The 21,743-nt window shown below is 68.8% G+C and overlaps 5 protein-coding genes across 5 annotated transcripts; 3 read left to right on the top strand and 2 right to left on the bottom strand.

Moving 5' to 3' along the window:
* The first annotated feature begins 2,786 nt into the window (after window positions 1–2,786).
* H696_01940 (hypothetical protein) lies at window positions 2,787–5,845 on the top strand. The gene is made up of 10 exons (XM_009495842.1): window positions 2,787–3,201; window positions 3,334–3,591; window positions 3,671–3,796; window positions 3,986–4,108; window positions 4,183–4,258; window positions 4,366–4,736; window positions 4,862–5,083; window positions 5,233–5,358; window positions 5,497–5,553; window positions 5,682–5,845. The coding sequence occupies exons 1-10, from the start codon at window positions 2,839–2,841 to the stop codon at window positions 5,790–5,792; spliced, it is 1,833 nt and encodes a 610-aa protein (XP_009494117.1). The 5' UTR covers window positions 2,787–2,838; the 3' UTR covers window positions 5,793–5,845.
* A 379-nt stretch (window positions 5,846–6,224) lies between these two features.
* Window positions 6,225–7,986, top strand: H696_01939 (hypothetical protein; the record flags this gene model as incomplete). The annotated part of the gene is made up of 5 exons (XM_009495841.1): window positions 6,225–6,591; window positions 6,731–6,802; window positions 6,910–7,032; window positions 7,176–7,571; window positions 7,733–7,986. The coding sequence occupies 5 exons, from the start codon at window positions 6,225–6,227 to the stop codon at window positions 7,984–7,986; spliced, it is 1,212 nt and encodes a 403-aa protein (XP_009494116.1).
* Window positions 7,987–11,089: 3,103 nt separating this feature from the next.
* Window positions 11,090–14,086, top strand: H696_01938 (hypothetical protein; the record flags this gene model as incomplete). The annotated part of the gene is made up of 8 exons (XM_009495840.1): window positions 11,090–11,276; window positions 11,429–11,579; window positions 11,692–12,108; window positions 12,261–12,468; window positions 12,585–12,671; window positions 12,913–13,374; window positions 13,673–13,789; window positions 13,973–14,086. 8 exons carry the CDS (start codon window positions 11,090–11,092, stop codon window positions 14,084–14,086), a joined length of 1,743 nt encoding a protein of 580 aa, XP_009494115.1.
* Window positions 14,087–14,517: 431 nt separating this feature from the next.
* Window positions 14,518–17,095, bottom strand: H696_01937 (hypothetical protein; the record flags this gene model as incomplete). Its single annotated transcript, XM_009495839.1, has 3 exons — window positions 15,359–17,095; window positions 14,758–15,201; window positions 14,518–14,623 (listed from the first exon to the last, which is right to left on the bottom strand). The coding sequence occupies exons 1-3, from the start codon at window positions 16,897–16,899 to the stop codon at window positions 14,518–14,520; spliced, it is 2,091 nt and encodes a 696-aa protein (XP_009494114.1). The 5' UTR covers window positions 16,900–17,095.
* A 619-nt stretch (window positions 17,096–17,714) lies between these two features.
* H696_01936 (hypothetical protein) lies at window positions 17,715–21,731 on the bottom strand. Its single transcript, XM_009495838.1, has 7 exons — window positions 21,590–21,731; window positions 21,291–21,483; window positions 21,049–21,145; window positions 20,774–20,884; window positions 20,541–20,645; window positions 18,683–20,377; window positions 17,715–18,432 (listed from the first exon to the last, which is right to left on the bottom strand). Exons 1-7 carry the CDS (start codon window positions 21,708–21,710, stop codon window positions 18,061–18,063), a joined length of 2,694 nt encoding a protein of 897 aa, XP_009494113.1. The 5' UTR covers window positions 21,711–21,731; the 3' UTR covers window positions 17,715–18,060.
* Between the last annotated feature and the right edge of the window lie 12 nt (window positions 21,732–21,743).

Below are 21,743 nucleotides of genomic sequence, written 5' to 3'. Positions count from 1 at the left end.
TCCTCTCCCTCTCCCCCTCCGCCTCGCGGAACACGCTTTGGGACGAGCAAGCGTGCGCGCTCCTACCTTCCTCCCCCTCCCCTTCTGCCTGCGTTGCGCGCGCGCGCGCGTGCGCGCCCCCTCTCCGTGTGTGTGTCTGGCCCTGTACATGTAGCTCCTCTCCTTTCCTCCCTTCAGCCTCCGCGGGGGGGCACGCTCGCGCGCGTGTATGCGCGCGCGCGCGCGCCCGTTCCCCCAAAGCTCTTCCGCAGGGCGGCGCCGTTTCCTCCCCCCCCCCTCCCCTTTTCTTCCCCCCCCCCCCCCCCCCGCCTCCCTCTCGTCCTTGTCACATCCCCCCCGCCCCCTTCCCCCCTCCCCTGTTCTTCGGGTGGGGGAGTGGGGGGGGGCGGCGCGTCCCTCTCCTGTGGCCCTCTGCGCGTTTTTCCCCATGTGTATGGCACAATACAAACAAATCCGAAAGAAAGACTCCTGCCGTTTGGTTGTGCGCCCGCCCCTCCCTCGGCCTCCGTCTCCGTCTCCGTCTCCGTCTCTGTTGCGTGTGGTGTGCCGAGTGGCGCAGGGCGCGGCGAGAGGGGGGGCTCCAGGAGCGCACAGCGGGCCCATCTGCGCGCGTGTGCGTGTGCGGGCTCTTTCCTTCTCTCTCTCTCTCTCAGGGCGTGTGCAGGAGCCGGACGTAGGCCGTCAGCCTGGGGGGGGGGGGGGGAGGCGGCGGAGAGGGCGCAGCGCGGCCGGGAGGTGCCTGGGGGGGCATGCGCCCGGCCGCCCGGCCGCCCGGAACACCCGAATCGCAGGCACTAGTCGCCAGGAGAGTGGGCAGCGGGGCCAGGTGGCGGGAGGGGGCGTGCCGGGCCGCCTGAGGCGGGGGCGTGAGCAGGGGCGTGTTGTGCGCGTGGTTCCCCCCCCGGGGGGGGGGGGGGGCAGGCGCGGTCGCCAGTATCCCCAGCAGAACACCATCCAGAACCTGGCCATCAGCTGTGCTGGAGGCTGGGTGGTGCCAGCCCCGCAGGCGCGGCGGAGGCGCCCCCACAGAGGACACTCTCTGCCGCCCGCGGAGGGCGGCGGGACCGGGGGGGGGCGCAGGGCCTCCCGGAGGGCGGGGCCAGGAAAGCCGTCCCCCCAAAAAGGCGCAGGCCCGCCCGGAAAGCGCCCGCCGAAGTCCCGAGGCGGCCACACCGAAAGTAACCGGAGCCCAGCCCGCCGGGGCCCACTATTCCCCCGGCCGGGCGGGGGCAGGGGGGAATACCCCCCGTGCGCATGTGGACGACCGGCTCCCGGACGGGAGGCGCCGCCGGCTTGCGCAAGAACGACGCGGCGCGACCGCCGGACCGCAACATTCCCCCCCCCCCCCTCCCCCCCGGAGCCGGGGGAGGCCCGTCCACCGGCCGCCGATCAAGCCATCACCTCCTCGGGCCCCAGAGGAGACTGGAGACGGCTCTGCCAGCAAGGAGGTCGCGAGGGGTTTTAAGAACCTACTAGGCCCCCGCCCGCCCTCGCCCTCGCCCTCGCCCCGGGGTGCAGGCGTCGGGCGCAACGCCCCCCCCCCCCCGGGCTGTACCGGGCCTTCCCCTCCCTCAACCCTTGCCCCACCCTCGTACTGTGCAGGAGGCCACGCAAGCGCCCGCCCACCGGGCGCGCGCAGGGCATGCGCGCGTGGGGTGTCCTTGGCTCGCGCCCTCCCCGGGGTCGTGTGTGGGACGGCACCGCGGCCTGCTGCCCCCTCGTGTCCCGGGGACTCGGCACGTTGCACGCGCCTGGACATGGGACGTGTGTGTGTGTGTGTGTGCGCACGCGCGCGCGCGCGCGCGACCCAACCGGTGGACCAGCTGCTCGGGCCGAAAAGAAAGGAGAAGCGCGCGCGCGCGCGCCGGCCCGTCGCAGACACGCCGGGCCTCCAGCACCAGAAAAGGGGACAGGGCCGAGGCGCGCCCGGGAGGGAAAGCCATTCACGAGGACACTCCCCACGAGATACAACACGAATGCCATTCATCTATCCACGGAGTCCTCAACTGAGGCGCAGGGAGATCACACGATCCGAGGGTTAAGCGCGCCGTCACAACATTGGCCAGCTTTGCGCTCGCCCCTGAGCCCTTCCAAGAAGAGGCCCGCCGCATGATCGGCCACGCCTTTTCTCTTCGCCCGCCCGCCCGCCCGCCCGCCCGCCAGATCCCAGACCGGGGGACGGGTGCATCTTTTTTTTGGAGCGGGGCGCCCGGCTTCTCTGGACCCCTCCCCTGCGCCCACCAGGGCGGCGGGTTCCTTCCCCGAACGCGGCATCGCGCGGGGCCGTCTCTCGTCGAGGGGGCGGGCCCCCCCGTTCGGCGGGAAATTGGCCGCCTCAAGGGGGGGGGGAGACAGGGGGGCACAGGGCCGGGCGCCCACGGCGGCGATTGGAGGCTATCCAGCGCCAGTCCACGGGCGCCAGGGGGGGGGGGGGGGGGGGGGGGGGAACGGGACCACCGTAGGCAGACCGTCTCGGCCAACGCCCGCGCCGCGTGCGCCTTGGCCCGCGCAGGGGGAGGGGCCTGGCGCCGAGCCCGGGGTGTCGCGGCCCTGCTGCGGTGTACCGGCCGGCGCCGGCGCCCGACCGCCGGTCAAGAGAGCTCTGGCTGCGCGATCGAGATCTCCACCGGTCCAGGTGGCGGGGCCGCCTCTCCGCCGCCCCCGCCTCGCCCCGCCGCACGCCCGCTGGTCAACATTTCCGTGGCCCTGGCACCGGCAGCGGGCGCCTGGCGCGCGTTTCGTCCACCCATCTCCTCCCATCTCCCCTCCCTCCCCCCTCTCCTTTTCCCTCCCTCTCTCTCTCTCTCTCGCCCTCCCCCTCCCCAACAACACCGTGCGATGGTCAGCTCGATCCTCGTCAACAACCGCTGCGCGGCCTTCGGCCTGCGAGTGCACTCCCTGCACGTCCGGTCATCGGTTCCCGATGTCCTGAACCTCGTCGACCAGTCCGAGACCGCGGAGGAGATCCCCGTGGTCCGGAATGCCGGGAGCGCCGACATCCTGGCCAGCGTGCCCGAAGACGATGACAGCGCCTCAGATGACCAGGACGACGCCTCGTCCGTCCTTTCCTCCTCCACCTCCGCAAATGTCCCGGCCCGGCGCAAGATGAAGAAGCTGGTCCGCACCAAGCGCCAGCACATCGATCCGGCCACCAAGTCCACCCTCCTGTCGCTGAGCCGGCACTCGCTCAAGTTCCGCGAGGTGCGTCCCGGTCCACGGTTGCATGCATTTGCGCTGGCCCCTGCTTGGCGGCGCTCCATTCTGACCTCCGCCGCCGCCGCCGCCGCCGCCGCCGCCGCCGTCCCCGCACGCGACTGATGCAATTGGCCACAGCCGGTGGAGATCCTCACCGTCCTGGTGCCCTACGCGGTCAGCGACCAGGCCACCGCCCCCCCGGGCACGGCCAAGTTCTCTGACAGCCTATCCGAGGGGTCCTCGCGGAACCTGCTCGGCGACGCGCCGGCCCCCTTCGCCTTCCTGCTGAAGCAGCGCATCTTCCCCTCCTCCTCGACGCTCGGGTCCAGGTGCGAGGTGGCCTTCGACTCCCGGCCCTCGGGCAGTCTCTCCTCGGTGGTCGGCTGGTCGACCAATGTGCGTGCCCTGCCCCATCCTGCACGATCCCGCGTCCCTGCTCGGCCACTGACTCTCCTCGTCCATGAATCGACCGCAGGCCGTCACGCGCACTGTCATCGTGTCCCCGCCGGCTGGGGCCACAGTTGCCGGGGCCGACCCCCAATCGCCCATCCCCCTGCCCCGGTTCTATGTGTCCTTGCGAGTGATCAAGTCTCGTGCGGGGGTGCGTCGTCCTGCGAGGCCGCCGTCCGCTTGCATTTTGCTCATCCCCGATCTCACCATCACGCACGCGCATACGCACATACACACATACACACATATACACATACGCGCATACGCGCATACGCCCACACGCCCACACGCCCACACGCCCACACAAACGCGCAACCTGCCTTGCCTCCTCTCGATGCAGGACGACGACTTCGAGTACACCATCTGCGACATCCCCAGCGAGGACACCGACCTCAAGATCGACGCCCCGACCCTACGCGAGCCGAAGGCCTTCCTGGCAAAGCTGAGTTTCGAGGCCAGTCTTGTGCGCGATTCCCCGTGTCGCCTCCCTGGGCTCGATTTCTGCCCCATCACTGACACACCTCGGCCCCTTGCCAGCCCCGCGGCTTTGTCCTGGAAGAGGTCTACGAGAACCAGCGACGTCTTGTCGGCGTGAACTCCTTCTCGGCACGAAGTACATGCCACGTCGCGCCGCCCAACATGCGTTCTCGCCCCCGTCCCACCTTTCTGACCCCCCCCCCCCCCCTCCCTTCCCCCCTCTCCTCGCCGCGCCGCGTGTAGATCTCACTTCCTCCGAGCGCAGCCCCTGGAGCACGCTCTGGGGCGAGTCGCGCCTTCCATTGGAGTATATCCCCCTGCCGCCGGCATCCATGACCCCGGCCGGCAACTCCAGTTGGGAGTGGCTTTGGGACACATGGGTCGTTGACGACCGCCCCCGGCGGTACATCAACCCGAAGAAGGTCGGCTCGATGCCGGCCACAGGATCCGGGTCACATGCCCGGTCCCGGTCGCGGCCCGACTCCATCCCCGAAGACCCGAGCTCGCCGCTGGAACCGGTGGCCGAAGTGGCCTCCTCAGCGTCCTCGGTGCTCATGCCGGCCGAGGCCGCCGGGCCGGAGGAGTTCGCCAGCTGCGATGCCGCCGGCTGGCAGGTGCGTATCCCACTGGCCCGGTGATTCCTCCCCCTCAGCGCCGCCGCTGGCCTGCCCCGGAGCTGACACCGTCCAACATCTTTCTTGTGCCCATCTCCCCCCTCCCTTCGCCTCTCCTCCCTCAGTACGCCAACAAGTGGAGTTCCAACACTTGGTCCGCCACTCCCGGCGGGATGAGCGCTGTCCGACGCCGGCGGTGGATCCGCCTGCGCGTGTGCCCGGGCCTGGTGGCCTCGGAGCTGAGCTCTGCCCTGTCCAAGTGCGGCTCGGCCGGCTTCCTCTCGGCCGAGGCGGCCATCTTCGACTCGGACCGTTGGGACACGTTGGCCCTGCCGGTCGTGCAGTCGGTGCGTTTTCAGCGGGCCGTCACACACACACACACACACACACACACACACACACACACACATTCTCCGTCGACTGGCCTGCCTGCCTCCTTCACTTGCAATGACTAACGCAGGCCCTGCCCTTCGTCTCGCGGCTCCCCGTCCCACAGTATGAGGACCTCCTGGTGACCGTGTCGCTCCCGGACTTCTCTGACGACCAGCGCCTGGCCCTCCTGGTCGCCTTCATTGACCATTCCTCGTCCGGGCTATCCTCGCCCAAGACGTCGCCCGATGAGGTACGTACACAGCAGCCGCCTTGCCTATGTCATTCCCCCCCCCCCCCGGCTCACCGTCCACTTGCTGACCCTTTCGCCCCCGGTGCTGGCCACCGCCTGACCGCCCTCCCCGCACCCTCCCTCCCATTCGCACCGCAGTTCATGAAGGTCATCTCGTACTTCCGGTTCGATGCCACACGCCGGAAGGCCCTCGAGGTCCGCGCCCCACCCTCAGTGATCGTGCCCGCGACGTGTGGCTGCTCGCAACTCTCATCCCCCGCCCCCTTTTCACTGACGCCTGGTTTTCCCTCTCCTTTGCGCCGCCCCCCCCCCCCGGCACACAGCTCATTGCTGAGCGCTTCCCCGGGTGCTTGGCCGATGCTCCGGGCATGGTCAACAGCCTGGTGTTCTTCACCAACCGGGTTGGCCTGGCGGCTGGCAACAAGCACCGCTAGCCGTGCTCATGATCCAGAACCACTCTGTCAAAATAGAACACTCCGACAACACACACTGATAAGCTGCCAGCGCTTGGGCCGCGCCTAGACCCTCAGTCCAGGGCCGCAGGCAGAGCGAGAGGAAGGCGGGCGGGCGCGGGCGCAAGAGGGGGGGAATGTGCGGGCGCACGCCCGGACGCAGATGCTGAGGGCGCCCGGCCAGGCCCAGGTCCTTCCCCCCCCCCCCCCGCCCCCTCCCCCTGGCCGGAGAGCATCTTCCTCTCTTTTGGTGGGTTGGGTTCTTTCTGCCTGGCATGCGATCCCCCTTTTCGGCGCCCCGATCCCTCCTTCCGCCGAATCTCGGCTGGTCACCAGCAGCCCGTCTTCCCCCCTCCCGCCCAGTTCCTGTTTTCTTAGTCCCCCCCCCCTTCCCCCTTCCCGCCCTCCTCGCCCATGTTCCGGCAACTTGCGACTCGCGCCCAGCGGGGGGTGGCTCCCCTGTCCACCGCCTGGGGGAGCGCATCGGCCGTGCGCGTCGCCGGCGCGCCCCTCGGTTTCATGCAGCAGCGTGAGCTGTCCAGCCGCGCGACGACCCCGGCGGCGCTCACCGCGCGCCCTGCCCCCACCGGGCCGGGGCTGCTGCTTTCCCGGGCGCAGCTCGCCTCCGGGGCCGGTGCACTGCGCTACTACTCTTCGGCGCCGCCGTCCGGAGACATTGACCGGTCCGGATCCTCGGACACGCACATCTTCGACCGGCCGCTCTTCCGCATGGGCCTGCTCGGCAACATGACGCCGCGCAGGGCGGTCAACATCTCCCTCGGTACGCGCCGGGCCATTGCCCTTCCACCGTGCCACGCATCAGCCGGCTCGGCCGCTTGCCATTGCTGACCGCCATGTGCGCCACGCGCGCGCCACACACACACACACACACGCACACACACACACACACACGCCGCCAGCCTCGACCATCGTGTACCTGATTGCCAAGGGCTTCTACCGCATCACCGGGGCCTATCTCAACTTCACCGTCCGTGCGTTCTCGGCATGCCACACCCCTGCCCCTCGGGCTCCCCTCTGACGATCCTGCCCTGGTGTTCCTCCACGTCCCTCTCTCCATCCCGGGGCTCTGTCGACGTAGTCGACCTGGGCGAGCTCGGGTTCTATGCCGGCGGCATTGTCACCACGGCCTTCTTCGTGGGAACGTGGTCGCTGACCCGGCGCTGGTTCGGGCCGGTTAGCTTCGACCCGGCCGTGTCCCATGGTGCGTACAGCGGCGTCGTATGCCGGTTCAGCACGGCTCCTCCTCTCCTTGCGGCGCCACTCCTTCCCTCCCTCCGCCCTTTGCCACCCCTTCCTTACCGCCCCCGCACATGCCTCCGGTTCCCTGCTGCGATCCGGCCACAGTCCTCAGCCAGCTGTCCAAGGACACCACTTTCAATGAGAAGATGCAGGAGGCGGCGCTTCTGCTGCAGGAGGCCCGCGACGAGGCGTCCATCCCCTCCTCGCATGGTGTGTCCATTTCCGAGACGGATCTCGAGCTGCAGAGCCTCTGGACGTCCAACCCGGTGGGCCGCATGCTGAGCAAGCTCTCCCCGGCCAACATCGCCCAGTACCTGCCGGTGTTCAATGCGCCGACCATGGCCAACCGCAACACCATCATCGTCCCCGGCGCCTTCCAGGCACAGCGCATCACCGGCGGCGGGGCGGTGATCGGCAACCGCTTTGTCATCGGCAACCGGCCCTCCACGGTGCTGGAGTCGGGGGTCGGCTGGACCGGGAACTTTGTGCGCATCGAGCCACGTGCGTGTCCATCCGTCCCCGCGCGCGCCTCTTGCTGCCTCCCTGGGCTGCCCTTTTTCTTTCCCCTCGTTTTGCCCCCCTGCCTGGTGGCCCAGCTGATCCCGTGTTCGGCCGTTTGGTGCCCCCCCCCCCCCCCCCTTGCTCCCCTCGCCCGGGCACAGGCTCCCTGCAGGTGGTGGTTCCGATCACCCTCTCCAGCCGGCTGATTGCCAAGCGGCGCCGGTCGCAGATGTACCCCGTGGCGGTGCTCTCCTTTGAGGTGGTCAAGTCCCGCCGGGCGCCGAACCTCTTCTCCTTCCGGTCGATCTGCGTTGACATTGACCTGACCAAGGAGCGCCTGATCTACCAGGGCCCGCCGGAAGCGGTGGTCCGTGATCGACTCAACGGCAAGGAGATGCCCGGGCCGTTCCTGTAATATGGGTGGGGAGCAAATAGACCGAGAGCGAGGGCGAGGGAGAGAGAGAGAGAACCGAGGAGCCGAGAAAGGCGCGCCCTGTGCCCCGTCTCTCCTCCTCTCCCGCTCTGCCCCCCCCCCCCCCCATTGTCGCACCTGGCGTGCTCACATACACCTGTCCATGTACACGCCCCCCCCACGGGTCCACTTTCTCCCCCCCCCCCCCCCCCCCCCCCCCCCCCTCCCCCCCCCCCCCCCCCTTTTCCCCCCTGGCGTGCTCACATACACCTGTCCATGTACACGCCAGCACCCAGGGGCATGTTTCTCCCCCCCCCCCCCCCCCCTCCCCTCCCTTGCTATTGGGGGGCACGTCTGCTGGGCTCGCTGTCCGGAATGCACCCCGAGCCATGGTTTGTTTCTCTTGCCTCCTTCGTGCGTGTGTTCCTGCGGCAGAGTGGTCAGGGCAAGGCGGGCCGGGGAGGGAGCCCCGAAGGGCTGGTGTCTTTGGTGGGGGGAGCGGAGGCATTAAGGACGATCATCATGCCCCCTGGACGGCGATCACGAGCACATCACGGGAGGCGTGCGCTCGGCGCAAATGCCGGGGCCATGGAAGCGGCTCCGGCGACCATACGTGTTTTTCCTCGTCGCCTCGGTCCCCCTCTCGACGCCTGGGGCTTTGGGGCCGGGGCCTAAATAAATATGCACGCCGTGGGTGCGGGCATGTGGGCCGGGCGGGTGGCGCGCGAGCGGCTGGCCCCCACTCTCCGGCCAGGGGGGGGGGGGCTGATGGTGCGAGAGGGCCGGTGAGAGGGACCTTTGCCGGCGGGGGGGGGGGGGGGGGGGGGGGGGGGCCCGGCGGGGGGGGGGGGGGGGGGGGGGGGGGGGGGGGGGGGGGGGGGGGGGGGGGGGGGGGGGGGGGGGGGGGGGGGGGGGGGACAGGCGCAGGGCCGCCTTGTGCGGGGGTTGTTTTCGCTGGCCCGCCTGGGCGCGTGCGCGCGCGCGCATTCGTGCATGTGGCTGGGTGTGGATGTAATGTGCATGTGTGTGTATGCAGGCGCTTCGGAGTGTGTTATTTGGTCCCGCCCGGGCTGGCGGCCCTCCATGCCAATTGCTGGGTCCTGCGCCTTGCTCGGGGGGTGGTGCCAGGGGCAGAGCGCCGCCCCCTCCCCCCGGTTCGTCTGCTCTCGGTGGCGGTTTCTTCCTGGCTGCGCCCTCTTCCGAGATACCGGGGGCGGTACCGGCGCCCGGTGGCTGGCACGTCCCCCCAGCCCCGGCCGCCCCCCCCTCCCAGTGTTTATTGTGTGCGCGGAGGGGGCGGCGGGAGCCGCCGGAGGCCCGGCCCCCGTGCTCGTCAGAAGGACCGGGCACACCGAGGGGACTCTCTGGGAGCGGCGGAGGGGGGGGGGGGGGAACCATCACCAGGCCTGGGATCCGCTCCTGCTGGAAATGGTCGCGCCATGACACGGTAATGCATGCTGGCGCATCGCAGCTGGACGACGAGTGTGCAGCGCCACAATGGGCCGCACCAGCATCGTGGTCCCTCCGCGTCGGCCTGGTATGCTTCACGCTCGCGCGGCCACAGAGAGGGCCACACCGACGAGCTGGAGCCCGGGGGCGGGGGGGGGGGGGAGGCCAGGGAGAGGGGCAAGACAACGTGCGCATGCGGGCGCCCTCCCCGGGAGGGGAGCCCGGCGGGGCGCACGAGAATGCATGTGAAAAGTGCCGCTGAGGCTTGTGGGGCGCGGTTTCCAGGCGTGCACATTCCCTGCTCCCCATCGCCTTTCGGGGCTTTTGTGTGTGTGTCTGTGCCTCTGCGCTCACGCGCGTGCGCGAGGGTACGCGCAGTGCCGGGGTGCGTTTCTCGGCGTTTCCTGCCCCCCTCCCCCAGGCTGGCGCATGCCTGGCGGGGGGGGGGGGGGGATAGATGCTAAGGGGTCGGCCCGAGCCGCGCGCATCGGCCGGACCCCCATCCTCGTGCCCCACTCGGCTGGCGGGGGCCGGGGCGGGGCCTTCGCGCAGGGGGTCCCCTCCGGGTGGGGGTGCGCATGTTCGCGGGTTCGGCCGCCCGGCCGGCGGGTGCGTGCGTCCCCGGCGACCCGCCGTGTGGCGCAGCGCGCCAGCAATGGGAGTAAACAGAGTCGCGCAGGGCCGGCCGCATGCGCGGGTCGGGCCCGGGCGGGGTGTGGGCTGATGTGTGCGCCCGCCCGCCCCCGCCCTGCGTCCCACGCATCCGGAAGGGTACAGGCCAGGCTGGTCCGGCCCAGGTGCACGCGCGCGCCCCTCCCTCATGGAACCAGGCGGGCGATGCACAACCGCCGGCCGGTCTGCCAGTCCGCTGGCCCACCCGGGCCACTCAGGGCTGTGGTGCCCGCTCGTGCCCCCTGCCCCGTCTCCTGGACCGGGGAGGGGGGGGGGTTGCAGGGAAGCCCACCCCCGGCGCAGGGGGGCGGAACGATGACACACACGCACACTCACACACACACACACACACGCATGCATACATACACGCACACCGGCGCATGGGCGCGCTCCAGCCGGCGGTCCCGCCCGAACATGTGGCTGCCTGAATCCGGCCGCCAGCCCGCCGGGGGCGGGGCCAGTTTGTTGTTTTCCGCCCTCGCCCCCTGTGTGCGAGGCGGTTGGCCGGTGTTTGTTGTTTATGGCCGCCCTTGTTCCCAGACCTGGCCCTGCCCCATATCGCAGGGGCCTCTGGCATCCGGCAAAGGCACGGCCACGCCCTTGCCCGGCCCATTTTCGCCAGTCTCGGCATCCTCCCCGGGCTGGGCATCTCTCAGTCTCCCCCCCCCGGGGGGGGGGGGGGGCTTTTTTTCCATGCTTCTCTCACCCCCCCGGGCCGCTGGGCCGCCCCCGTGTAGCGCCCAGCCCCAAGCATATGCCCCCTCCTCCTGCCGGAGACCCCATGCTGCCGGCTTCCCCGACAAACCAGGAGCCGGGCCAGGCGTCGATGCGGCCTCGCTAGCTCAAGTGGCGCCTTTGTGCTCGCGAGCCGGCACCCACGCCTCGGCCCCCTCCAGCTTCGCCCGCCGGATCTGCCCCTGCCGCCATCTCTCCTGCCCCCGCCCTCCCCTGCCTCTCTCTCTCTCTCTCTGCCACTCACGCCAGCATGCCGCCCTTCCTCGGCGCTCTGATCAACTCCGGCTCCATGCCGCCCTTCATGCAGTCGCTCCTGGAGGCGGCGCATGAGGCTGCCCGCTCGGCTGCGCCGCATGTCGTGTCCGGGGCCATCATCGCTCGGAATGTCGTCGCCGCTGGTGGTCTTCTGCACCTCCTGCAGTCCCTCTACCAGGACGGTACGCAAGCGCGCCATGCCTGGACCCTCTCGTTCCCCGTGTCTTTCCCTCTCTCTCTCTCTCTCTCTCTCGCGTGTGTGTGCGCACGCGCGCAATCACGATTGCCTGGCAGCTCGCACCCTAACATCCCTACACTGCTCGAACGCACGCAGGTCTGCGCGGCCTGACCTCTCAGGCCATCGGCGCCTTCTTCGCCATCCCCGGCGTGCAGCCCCTCGTGCGCTACATCATCCGCCAGAATGTCGGATCCACCATCAAGATGCTGGACAAGACCTCCGGCGAGGGCGGCACCGCCGACAGCGGGTACGCGCACACCTTCGCACGCGATACACTCGCGCCTCCCCGCCGCCTTGCCCTTGCTCTGCGCACCTGCTGACTCGGCCGCCGCCGCCGCCGCCGCCGCCGCCCATTCCAGCGCCCAGCTTTACTCCATCCCGGAGAAGGGCCTCCCCCACGAGCAGGTTCTGGCCGAGCTGGCGGACATGCTCAAGACCGAGACCGAGTCCGAGGAGGGCCGCCTCTTTGCCTATGTCTACACCGACAATGACTCCGAGCGGAATGAGGCCCTGCGCAATGCCTTCCACATGGCGTGCGAGAACCAGGAGCTTCGCGATGAGTCCCTGCGCAAGTTTGTGGCCCTGGTGTTCAACCAGTTTGCCCACACCAACGCCCTGAACCCCAGCGCCTTCCCCTCGCTGCGCCGCATGGAGACCGAGACCGTGGCCATGATGGCCAGTCTGATGAATGGCGACTCGCAGGTGGTCGGGTCCATGACCAGCGGCGGCACCGAGTCCATCCTGCTGGCCATCAAGGCATACCGCGACCGTGCCCGGTGCGTGCCATTCTCGCCACTACTCTCCTCCCTCCCTCCCTCCCTCCCTGATGCCAGCTCCCATGCACATCCCATGGCCTGGCCGCCCCCGCCTCGCCCGACGGCACCGCCCATCGGCTGACCTTTGCTCCTCCGGTGTCCGGCTCGTGTAGCGATCTCTCGCCGCACATCAAGAAGCCCAACATGGTTCTGCCGATCACCGCGCATCCGGCCTTCGAGAAGGCCGCGCACTACTTCGGCGTCGAGACCGTCTATGTCCAGTTCACCGACGACTTCAAGGCCGACACCGCGGCCATGTACAGCGCCATCAACAGCAACACCATTCTGCTGGTGGCCTCCGCGGTCCAATACTGCCACGGTGTAGGTCCTTTCCCGACGTGTCTGCGCCTCCCCCTCCCCCTCCCCGCCCCCTTTTCTCCGAGCGTTTGCGTCTTCGTGCTGACCTTTTGCCCTCCGTGCCCCGCCGGCTTGCCCAGGTCTGCGACCCGATTGCCGAGATCGCGGCCATTGCCCAGAGCAAGGGGCTGCCCCTTCACATTGATGCCTGCTTTGGTGGCCTCATGGTGCGTGCCTGTGGCCTTTTCCTTTGATGCTGCGATGCGGCTAGCTGCCATTACGCGCAAGCACACCCGCGCATGTGCATACCCACATGTCTCCTTGCTCTGCCTCTCTCGGTCTCTCTTTGCCTCATTGTCTTTCTCTTCCCCTCTTCCCCTCTTCTCCTCTCCCCCTCCCCCTCTCCGCCTCTCCGCCTCTCCGCCTCTCCGCCTCTTTCTCACACGCGTACATCCCCCCATTCCATAGCTGCCCTGGGTTGAGAAGCTCGGCTACCCGGTGCCCGCTTTTGATTTCCGTGTCCCCGGCGTGACTTCCATCTCGGCGGACTTGCATAAGTATGGCTTCGCCCTGAAGGGGTCCTCGGTGCTGCTCTTCCGCAATGAGCAGCTCCGCCACTACCAGTACTTCGCGTACCCCGGCTGGCCGGGCGGTCTGTTCGGCTCGCCGTCCATCATCGGCACCCGGCCCGGTGGCAACATCGCCACCGCTTGGGCCACCCTCCGGGTGATCGGCTGCGACGGGTACATGGAAACCGCGCGCCGGCTGATGGAAGTCACCCAGGCCATGATGGCTGGTGTTGAGGCTACCGGGCACCTGCGCGTGCTCGGCAAGCCGGAGATGACCGCCTTCGCCTTCTCCTCCAGCGACCCGAGCATGAACATTTTCTCTGTGGCCGACGCCATGGAGCGCCGCGGCTGGAAGATGGAGGTGCGTGCCTGCTGCAGACACACACACACACACAGATATATATATGTGTATATGTATATATATCTGTGTGCCTGTTGGGCCGAGGCTGGCCTGCTCGCGCGCGTGGTGCATCTATTTGCCCATGTTTGCTCTCTTGCCTGCACCGGCTCTTGCTCCCTCGCCTCCAATGGGCGGACAACGACGGCGGAGCCTGACGCATGCTGACACCCTTACTTCCCCCCCCCCTCTCTCTCTCTCTCTCCCCCTTCCCCTCCCCCCCCTCCCGACTCTTGTTGCGGTACCGCTCGCATGTCTACAGCGCCAGTCCGAGCCTCCGAGCCTTCACTGCTCGGTCATGCCGAACCACATCGACTCGCATCAGCAGTTCATCGCCGACATCGCCGAGGCCGTCAAGGATGTCAAGGAGAAGCGCGTGGTATGTGGGAACACTCCCAGGCTTGGTGGGCCGCCTGCCGCCAATGGCCCTGCTCTTTTGGTTCCTCCCCTCCCCCTTCTGCCGTAACGATGATTCATGTTTGTCTGCTCCAGTGACTGACTGGCACTTTTCCCACACACACACACACACACAAACCGGCTCCCTCTCTCGTTCTCCCTCTAGGCCGCCGACGGGTCGACTGCCGCCGTGTATGGCATGGTGATGGCGGTGCCCAGCCATGCGGTTATCAATGAGTTCATCGTCGGCTTCCTGTCCGAGATGTACAAGGCCCGGTAAGGGGGGTGGAGGTCGGTGCATACATGTCTACACGCGCCCTCCCAGACGGTGAAGCCGCGCCTGCACCCTCGTGTTGTTCCCCTTTCCCCGGCTTGCCCTCCGCTCCACTCTGCCGACGTGACCTGACGCGAGACAACCCAGCGCGCACGCGCGCGTGCGCATCCAAGTTGGCCCGCAATCCGGCTGGCAGAGCTGCAGTGCCCTACACGCACGCATCCATTTTGAGAAATGGCATAAACCTCTCTGCCATATCGCCCCCCCCCCCCCTCCATGCGTTGACGTGGTGATTTGTGACGTGTTCCGTATGTATTTTTGCCCCTGTAGGGCCTTGTGAGTGCACAATAGTGTAAGGGACATATGGTGAGGAGGACAAGGGCCCTGGGGGAGGGGGACAAAGAGGAGAAGGAACGACCCCCCCCCCTCCCCTCGCCTCACGGGAGCGTGCTGTCGCTCGAGAGGAACATGTTGAGCATGGGCATCCTCGAGAAATACCCGTACTGCAGCTCGTCAAGCGACTCATGGCAATACGACAGGAGGCTGGGGCGCGTGCGGAGGCGATGGGAGGGGAGACAGAGAGAGAGAGAGGTCAGTACCACGGACAAGGGCGGACGCAAGGGCGGGCAGAGGGGAAAGAATCCACAATCCCGGGGGGGGGGGGGGATGGCACGCACTCACGCAAGACGACGATGTAGAAGAACTGGACAATGACCAGGAAGACCAGCGACATGCGCAGGGCCTGCTTGAGCACCGAAGACCGAGTCTTCGGGTTCCTCTTGCTGACCGCGGCCGAGGAGCCGACCTGCTCCGAGGCCTGCCGGGCCACCTGCCGAAGGCGGTCCTCCAGCGCGGCGACGCGCGCCTCGGCCTCCTCGGCTCGGCGCTCGGCAGCATTGATGTCCCCGAGGACCGTCTGCACCCGGCTGGAGTTGCTCTCATACAGCCGGGCCTCGGTCAGGTCCAAGTCGGTGGCCAGGCTTTTGGCCTTGGCCAGGAGCCCCTGCAGCGAGGCGCTCTGCTCCGGCAGGAAAGCCCGCGCGGCTGAGGCCTCCCCCGGGGCGCCCTGCGACCCGGCCAGGGTGTGCAACGTCTGCCAGATGCGCTCCAGAGACGCGTGACTGCAGGTGTGTGACGCGTGGCAGGAGGGGAAAGGGGCGAGCGAGAGAGAGAGAGAGAGGGCGGGAAAAAAAGAGGGACGACGGCGAGGGGGTTATGGTTGAGCAGGGGGGTGAGTAGCGGACCGGGAGAATGAGACAAGCAAACTCCGGTACATACCAATGGGTGACCTCATCCTGGAGAGACTTCCCGGCGGCCAACGAGGCAACCACACGCGCCTGGAGAGCGGGGTAATCCTCAGCCAGATCGGCAGGCGTGGCAGCCGAGTCACCCGGCATGGCAGCCTGCAGGGCACGCTCCATTCGGCCGGCAGGGGGCTTTGCCTCGACCACCTCCACCGTCATGCTGACCACGGAGCTGGTGCACTCGAGCGAGGTGCTCCCGGGAGTACGGTCTGTCGAGATGTCGGACTTGCTGGAGGACAGCTGCGACAGCGAGAGGCCATCGCCCGGGAGGCCGTGGTCCTGAGCCGGGGCCAGGGCGGGGGCCGGGCTCGGAGCCTGTTCCAGGGACGGATCAGCCGACTGGCTGGGCAACGTGGTGGTGGTGGTGGTGGTGGTGGTGGTGGTGGCGGTGGCGGTGGCGGTGGCGCCAGTGAGGCCAGAACCACTGGAGCCGGAGCCAGCCGAGCCGAAGCCAGCCGAGCCGAAGCCAGCCGAGCCGGAGCCGGTGAAGCCGAAACCGCCGGAGCCAGCCGAGCCGGTGAAGCCGAAGCCGCCGGAGCCAGCGGAGCCGGTGAAGCCGAAGCCGCCGGAGCCGAAGCCGCTGGACGCAGAGTCGCCAGCACCAGTGCCAGACTTAGGGGCGCCAAAGGGAGGATTTGCGGTGGCGGGATTGCCGAAGGGAGAGGGCGCTGCCTCCGAGGGAGTACTGGTGGCCGGGCTAAAACCACTGGCGGTGGTGGCCGTGGGACCAGCAGTGCCGAAGGTGGTGGTGGCACCACTGCTCACCGACTTCACGGCGCCGAAGCCGCCGAAGCCACCAAACCCAGCGGCAGCGGCAGCGCCCGGGGCAGGGAAATGGAAGGGTGACCCGGAGCCTGGGAGCTTGGACTCGGTGGTCGGAACCGTCTGGATGGTAGAGCAAATGGCCGGCGTGTTGTCCCCTGTGGTCAGGGGCAAGTTGACCGGCCCAGAGGGGGAGTTCTCCCGGGGCAGGTCCGAGTGGCTGTCTGCCCGGACGGGCGGTGCACTTTCGTGAGCCACAGTGGCAGTGGCCTCCGGCAGGGGCCCCCGAGCTTTGGGCTTGGCCGTCGCGCTGGCTGCCTGCTCGTTGGCCGGGACGCCGCCGGAAGCTGCCGCCGTCGAGAAGGGGTTCTGCCCGAAGAGGAACTTCTGCTGCTGGCCGAAGGGGGCCTGCATCTGGCCGAAGGGGGTGCCGGCGCTTGCCGGGGTGGCTCCGGGCAGCTTGAACCCCGGGGCGCCGGTGGTCTTGTCACTGGCCGCCGGCTTGGACGCCGGGGCCCCGACAAAGGGGAAGCCAAAGGGGGCAGGGGCCACCGAGCCGGGCGCATCCGCCTTGCTGTCCGATGCCCCGGGCCTCCCTGTGGAAGGGGCCACCCCGAAGTTGAAGTTTGTCACATCAGACATGGATGAGGTGATCTGGAAGTTGCCTTTCCCCGGGGCGGGAGGCCGAGCTCCCTCTCGCCGATCATCGCCGGCATCGCCGGTCGAGGGGAATGTGAGGGACAGTGCGCTCATTGCTCGCTGCGTGGCCAGAGTGCGAGGGAGTAGACAGGAGAGATGGGCAGACGGCCAGGCAGAGAGGGCCAGGCGCGTGGATGGGTGGGTGGAGGTGCGGATGCGGTTGGGTGGCGTATGCGTGTGCGTGTGCGTGTGCTCAAGGGCGGCGAGGAGGGAGGGGGGTGAGGAGGGAGGGGGGCGAGGAGGAATGGGTAATCCCGGGGGGGGCGAACGGCCCCCGGTGCCTGGGAGGCCGCATGCACTTAGGGCGATCGCCCCCGGTGGCCGAGGAACGAACGGTGGCATCGGCGGCAGCACCGACAGCGGCGAGGGGCCCCGGCGGCGGCCCTCCTCCGAGCCCGGGTCACGAACACCCCGAGCCAAAGGAGGGCGCTTTAGCGCTGGCCGTCAGGCAGGGCGATCCGCCGGCGGCCGGTTTCACCCCGTCGGCTGGGCGACCGCCGTGAGGCATGGTCGTCAGGAGACTATGAGTGGTCATGTGGCCGAGGGCAAAGTCTACTGCCGGCGCTAGTCTCCAGCCATGCGCCCGGCCTTCCATGGGTGTGGCGTGCTTTTCCCCGCCCGCCTGGCTCCCCACCAGCCAGCTGCCCCTGGCAGCCTTTCTTTTCCTCCCCAGCCCTTGCGCGAGGGCTTCTCTCACGACGGTCGGCCGGGGGGGGGGGAGGAGGCGCCCGTTTGCCCCGCACGGCGCGCACCGGGGCATGCACATGCCCTTGTCTGTTCTCTCGCCTTTGCCCTCCCTCTCTCTTTCTCTCTCTCTCTCCTCCGCTCCCCATGTGGCGTGTGAAAAGGCGAGAAAAGCGCGATGCGCGGGGACATTCGATGTGTGTATTTTTGAAAGGGGGAGGAGAGAACAGCGCGCGTCGGCGGCAGGGGAGGGAAGATGCCGCACGCCCTTCCCGCCCGCGTCGTGCGCGGAAAGGGGGGGACAGAGCAAAAGACAACTCCCCCGAATGGCAAGCGGCATGGAGGGGGAGGAGAGGCTAGGCCAGAGGCACGAGGGGCGGGCACAAGGAAACACGTTGCGGGATGTGTCGTGGCACACACACATCCACCCACACATCCACGCGAAGGTGGCGCGGCACCGCAGCCAGCACGCAGCGTGGCAATGGGCGCAATGGCAGAGGGTGACACACCGTCAAACGACGGCGTGCGCACTTACATCTTGGCAACCTCAGCGGCCAGGGCCATGACCGGGAGAGCACCGTCGTCGTTGTCGCCGCCGCGGTACACACGCCGGCGCCAGGGCAGGGCGGTGGCCGGGTTGGACGAGCGGATGGAAGCCGACTGGGCGCCATTGAGCGTGGCCCGCACGCCGTCCATCAGGCTCAGGGCACACTGGACCAGCATCTGGTAGTCCTCGTCGCCCTCGGCGGTGCCGGGGTTGGCGGCACGCACGGTGGCCAGCACACGCAGCTGCGTCGACACGGTGGGGATCCGGTCGGCCGAAGTGTCGAGGTCGCGCGACAGCCGGCGGTCCGTGCAGTCCTTGGCGATCGGCCGGGCAAGGGCCTCGAAGGAGTTGGCATCCTGGGGGGAGGGGGGAGAGGGGGGGGGGGAGACGAGAGGACGTGTGCATGAAGAAGAAACACACACAGAGATAGAGAGAGGACGAGTCAGTAAGGGGGACCTAAACAAGGAAGAAAGAGAGAGAGAGAGAGAGAGAGAGAGAGAGAGAGAGAGAGAGACCCAGGGAAGAGCACGGCAAAAAGACACCCTCCCGTGTCCCAGAGGAAGGGGGGAAAGCGGGGGGAGGGGGGGGGGGGGCGTCGTGACGCACCTTGGCGATCTTCTTGGCCAGATCGATGAGCTCGCGCCGGGCGCCGGAGCGGGCCAGGTTCTCCAGCTGGGCCATCTGCTCGGAGAGGGACTCGGCCAGCTGAACCAGGTTGTTGCCGGCGGAGTCCCACTTGGAGGCCTCGACCTTGAGACGCATGGCGTTGGCGCGCACCGGGTTGGCGGCGGCCTCCGCGGCGTTCAGGAGCTGCGGGGCCGGGGCATCGACGATGACCACCTCGCCGGCCTCGGCCAGGGCGGCCAGAGCGGCGGCCTCGGCCTCGGCCTTGGCGGCGGCGGCCGCGCGCTCGGCCTCCTCCTTCTCGGCGCGGGCCTTGGCGGCGGCCGCACGGGCGGCCTCGGCGGCCTTGGCACGCTCCTCGGCCTCGCGCAGCAGGCGCTCGGCCTCCTTGCGGGCCTCCTCCTCGGCGGCGGCCGCGGCGGCGGCCGCACGGGCCTCGGCCTCCTTGCGAGCCTCCTCCGCCTTGCGAGCCTCCTCGGCCTCCAGACGGGCGGCCTCCTCGGCGGCGGCCTCCTCCGCCAGGCGGGCCATGGTCGACAGCGAGTCCTCGATGCCCTTCCAGGCCTCGGGGTCGACGTCGGTGGCACCGGCAAAGGCGCCGGCCTCCGCACCGGTGCCATGCTGACGCGCGATGGTGGCATGCAGCTCGCCCAGGGTATCATCAATGCGAGCCACCGCCGCGTCGAGCTTGGCCATGGCGGCCGGGTCGTTCGGAGCCAGGAAGGCCCCCTTGGCGGCCTCCTGCAGACCGGCCAGCGAGGCAATGGTGTCATCGATGCACACCTGCAGGCGCTGGCGATACTCCGGATCGGTGGAGTGCTCCATCTCGGCCTTGGCCACGGTCAGGGCATCCTGCACACGGGCGCTGATGGCCACCGAGGCCGCCATCAGACGGCCGGGATCCTGCGTGCGGCAGGCCTCGCGGAAGTCATCCAGGTGCGAGGCAGCCATGGCCCGGTGGAAGGCCACCATGGCCTCCGGGCTGCTGGCATCCAGCATGGCATCCCGCAGACGACGGGCCGAGTTGTCCCACGACCCGGACACCTGCTGGAAGTACTCGGCGGCCAGGGCATTGCCAGGGTTGGCGGCCAGGGCGCGAGCGGCGGCCGCCAGCTCCGGGTAGGCCTGGGTCAGCTCGGCGGCGGCCTGGCGAATGGCGCGCGCGCGCTCGGCGTCCGGCGCGGCGGCGGCAGCCGCCTCGGCCGCCGCCTCCAGCACGGCCAGATCCTCCTGCACCTTGGCCAGGTACTTCTCCACGTCCTCCTTGTTGCCGGCGCGCGCGGCGTTGCCCAGCTTGTTGAGCAGGGTCTCCGTGCCGGAGGCCGGGTCGGCGGTGATCAGCGACTCCACCAGGCGCAGGGCCTCATCCAGATCGGCACCGGCCACATTGGTGGCCAGGGAAAGGTACGCCGCGTCGATGGAACGCGAAGCCTCCAGGACCTCGGTCCGGGCGGCCACCGCCTCCAGCGAGTCGTCCCCGGCGAACTGGGCCGCCTGGTTGACCGCCAGGTCGAGGCGCTGCTTGGCCGCCAGGAAGTCCTCCTGCGACTTGTTCACCATGGTGTGGCGATGCTGGGCGTCGGCATCGACCGCCGGGCGGGCCAGGGAGGCGGCCGCCGCCGCGAGAATCGGCTCGCAGGCCTCGTTGAGGGCGGTGTGGGCGGTCTGGATGTCGCTCTGTGTGTGTGTGTGTGTGCGTGTGTGTGCGTGTGTGTGCGTGTGTGCGTGTGTGTGTACATGCATAGAGTCAGGATGGGAGCGAGAGGGGAGTGGCGGCAGTCGCAGGCGCGAAGCGAAAGGGAGGAGGCCGGCGCATAAGCCTGAAGGAAGGGGGATGCACCTTGCTGCCGTTGAGGGTGGCGCGGTTGAGGTCGACGAGCTTCTCGACGAAGTTGCCGCGGTGGCGCGAGTGGTCGCCCAGGAGGAGGTCCTCGTTGTGAGGGGGCTGGAGCGCGTGCGCGCGGGGGGGGGGGGGGGGGGACGTGGTGTTAGGTATGCACCGGGCGGGGACACAGTGGAGCGAGCGCAATGTGTACACATGTGTGTGCGAGTGTGTATGCATGCGCGGCGCACAGGCTCGATCTGGACAATGCGGCGGATCTCCTCAACGCCGTGGACCAGACGCTGCAGGGTGGAGTCCTTGGACTCCTTGGCCGACGGGTCGGTCGGGTTGAGAGCGGCCATCTGCGGCGGATGACAAAGGGACAGGGTCAATGGCAGGATAGCGGGGATGATGGAGGGGGGCGAGGGGGGGGGGGGAAGGGGGGAGGCGCGCCCACAACACCATACTAACGAGGACAGACGAGGCGCGGCGGAGCAGGCAGGAATGGAAAGCGGGGAGCACACACCTTGAGCACGGCCACCAAGCGGGTGGACACATTGCTGACCAGGGCCTTCGAGGTGGCGAGGTCCTCCTTGAGCCAGGGGTCGACGATCTCGGCGACACTGCACGGGCGATGGTGGCGTGCATGAAGGGGAGGGGGGGGGGCAATGGTCAGCGCATGTGCGCATGTGCGCATTGGGGAGGCGGGAGGCGGGAGGCGCGGGGGGGGGGGGGGGCGCAAACAGAAAAGAGGAGGGAGGGGCGCACCGGCGCTCGGCCAGCTGCGAGACGGCCAGGATGCGCTGGCAAGCGGGCTGCAGGTGGCGGATGATGTCCTGGGGCTCGGAGGCCGCGATGATGGCATTCAGGGACTCGGTGGCCCCGTCGCACGACCGGACAATGTGGCGGACCTCGGAGTCGTCGTACACCTCGAGCACGCTGCGGGTGCCCGTGAGGATGGCTATCGGTGGGCGTAGGTGGGAAGGTCAGGCATGAGGACCAGCGTGCGAGGGGAGGAGGCGAGCAGGGGAGGGTGTCATCGCCTGGGCGACCCATGACAAGCGCACACTTGGTGGCCTCGACCATCTCCTGGCGGAGGGCCGAGTTGTCCGGGTTGTCGTTGAGGCCGGCAGCCGAAGACACGAGCTTGGCGCAGGCGGCGTCGACGAAGGCAATGGCCGGGGGCATGGACTTGCGGAGCTCCTCATCCTGAGCGGCGGG

Source organism: Fonticula alba (genome assembly GCF_000388065.1).
Source record: "Fonticula alba strain ATCC 38817 unplaced genomic scaffold supercont2.3, whole genome shotgun sequence".
Lineage (NCBI taxonomy): Eukaryota > Rotosphaerida > Fonticulaceae > Fonticula > Fonticula alba.
This window is presented reverse-complemented; position numbering and strand designations above follow the sequence as displayed.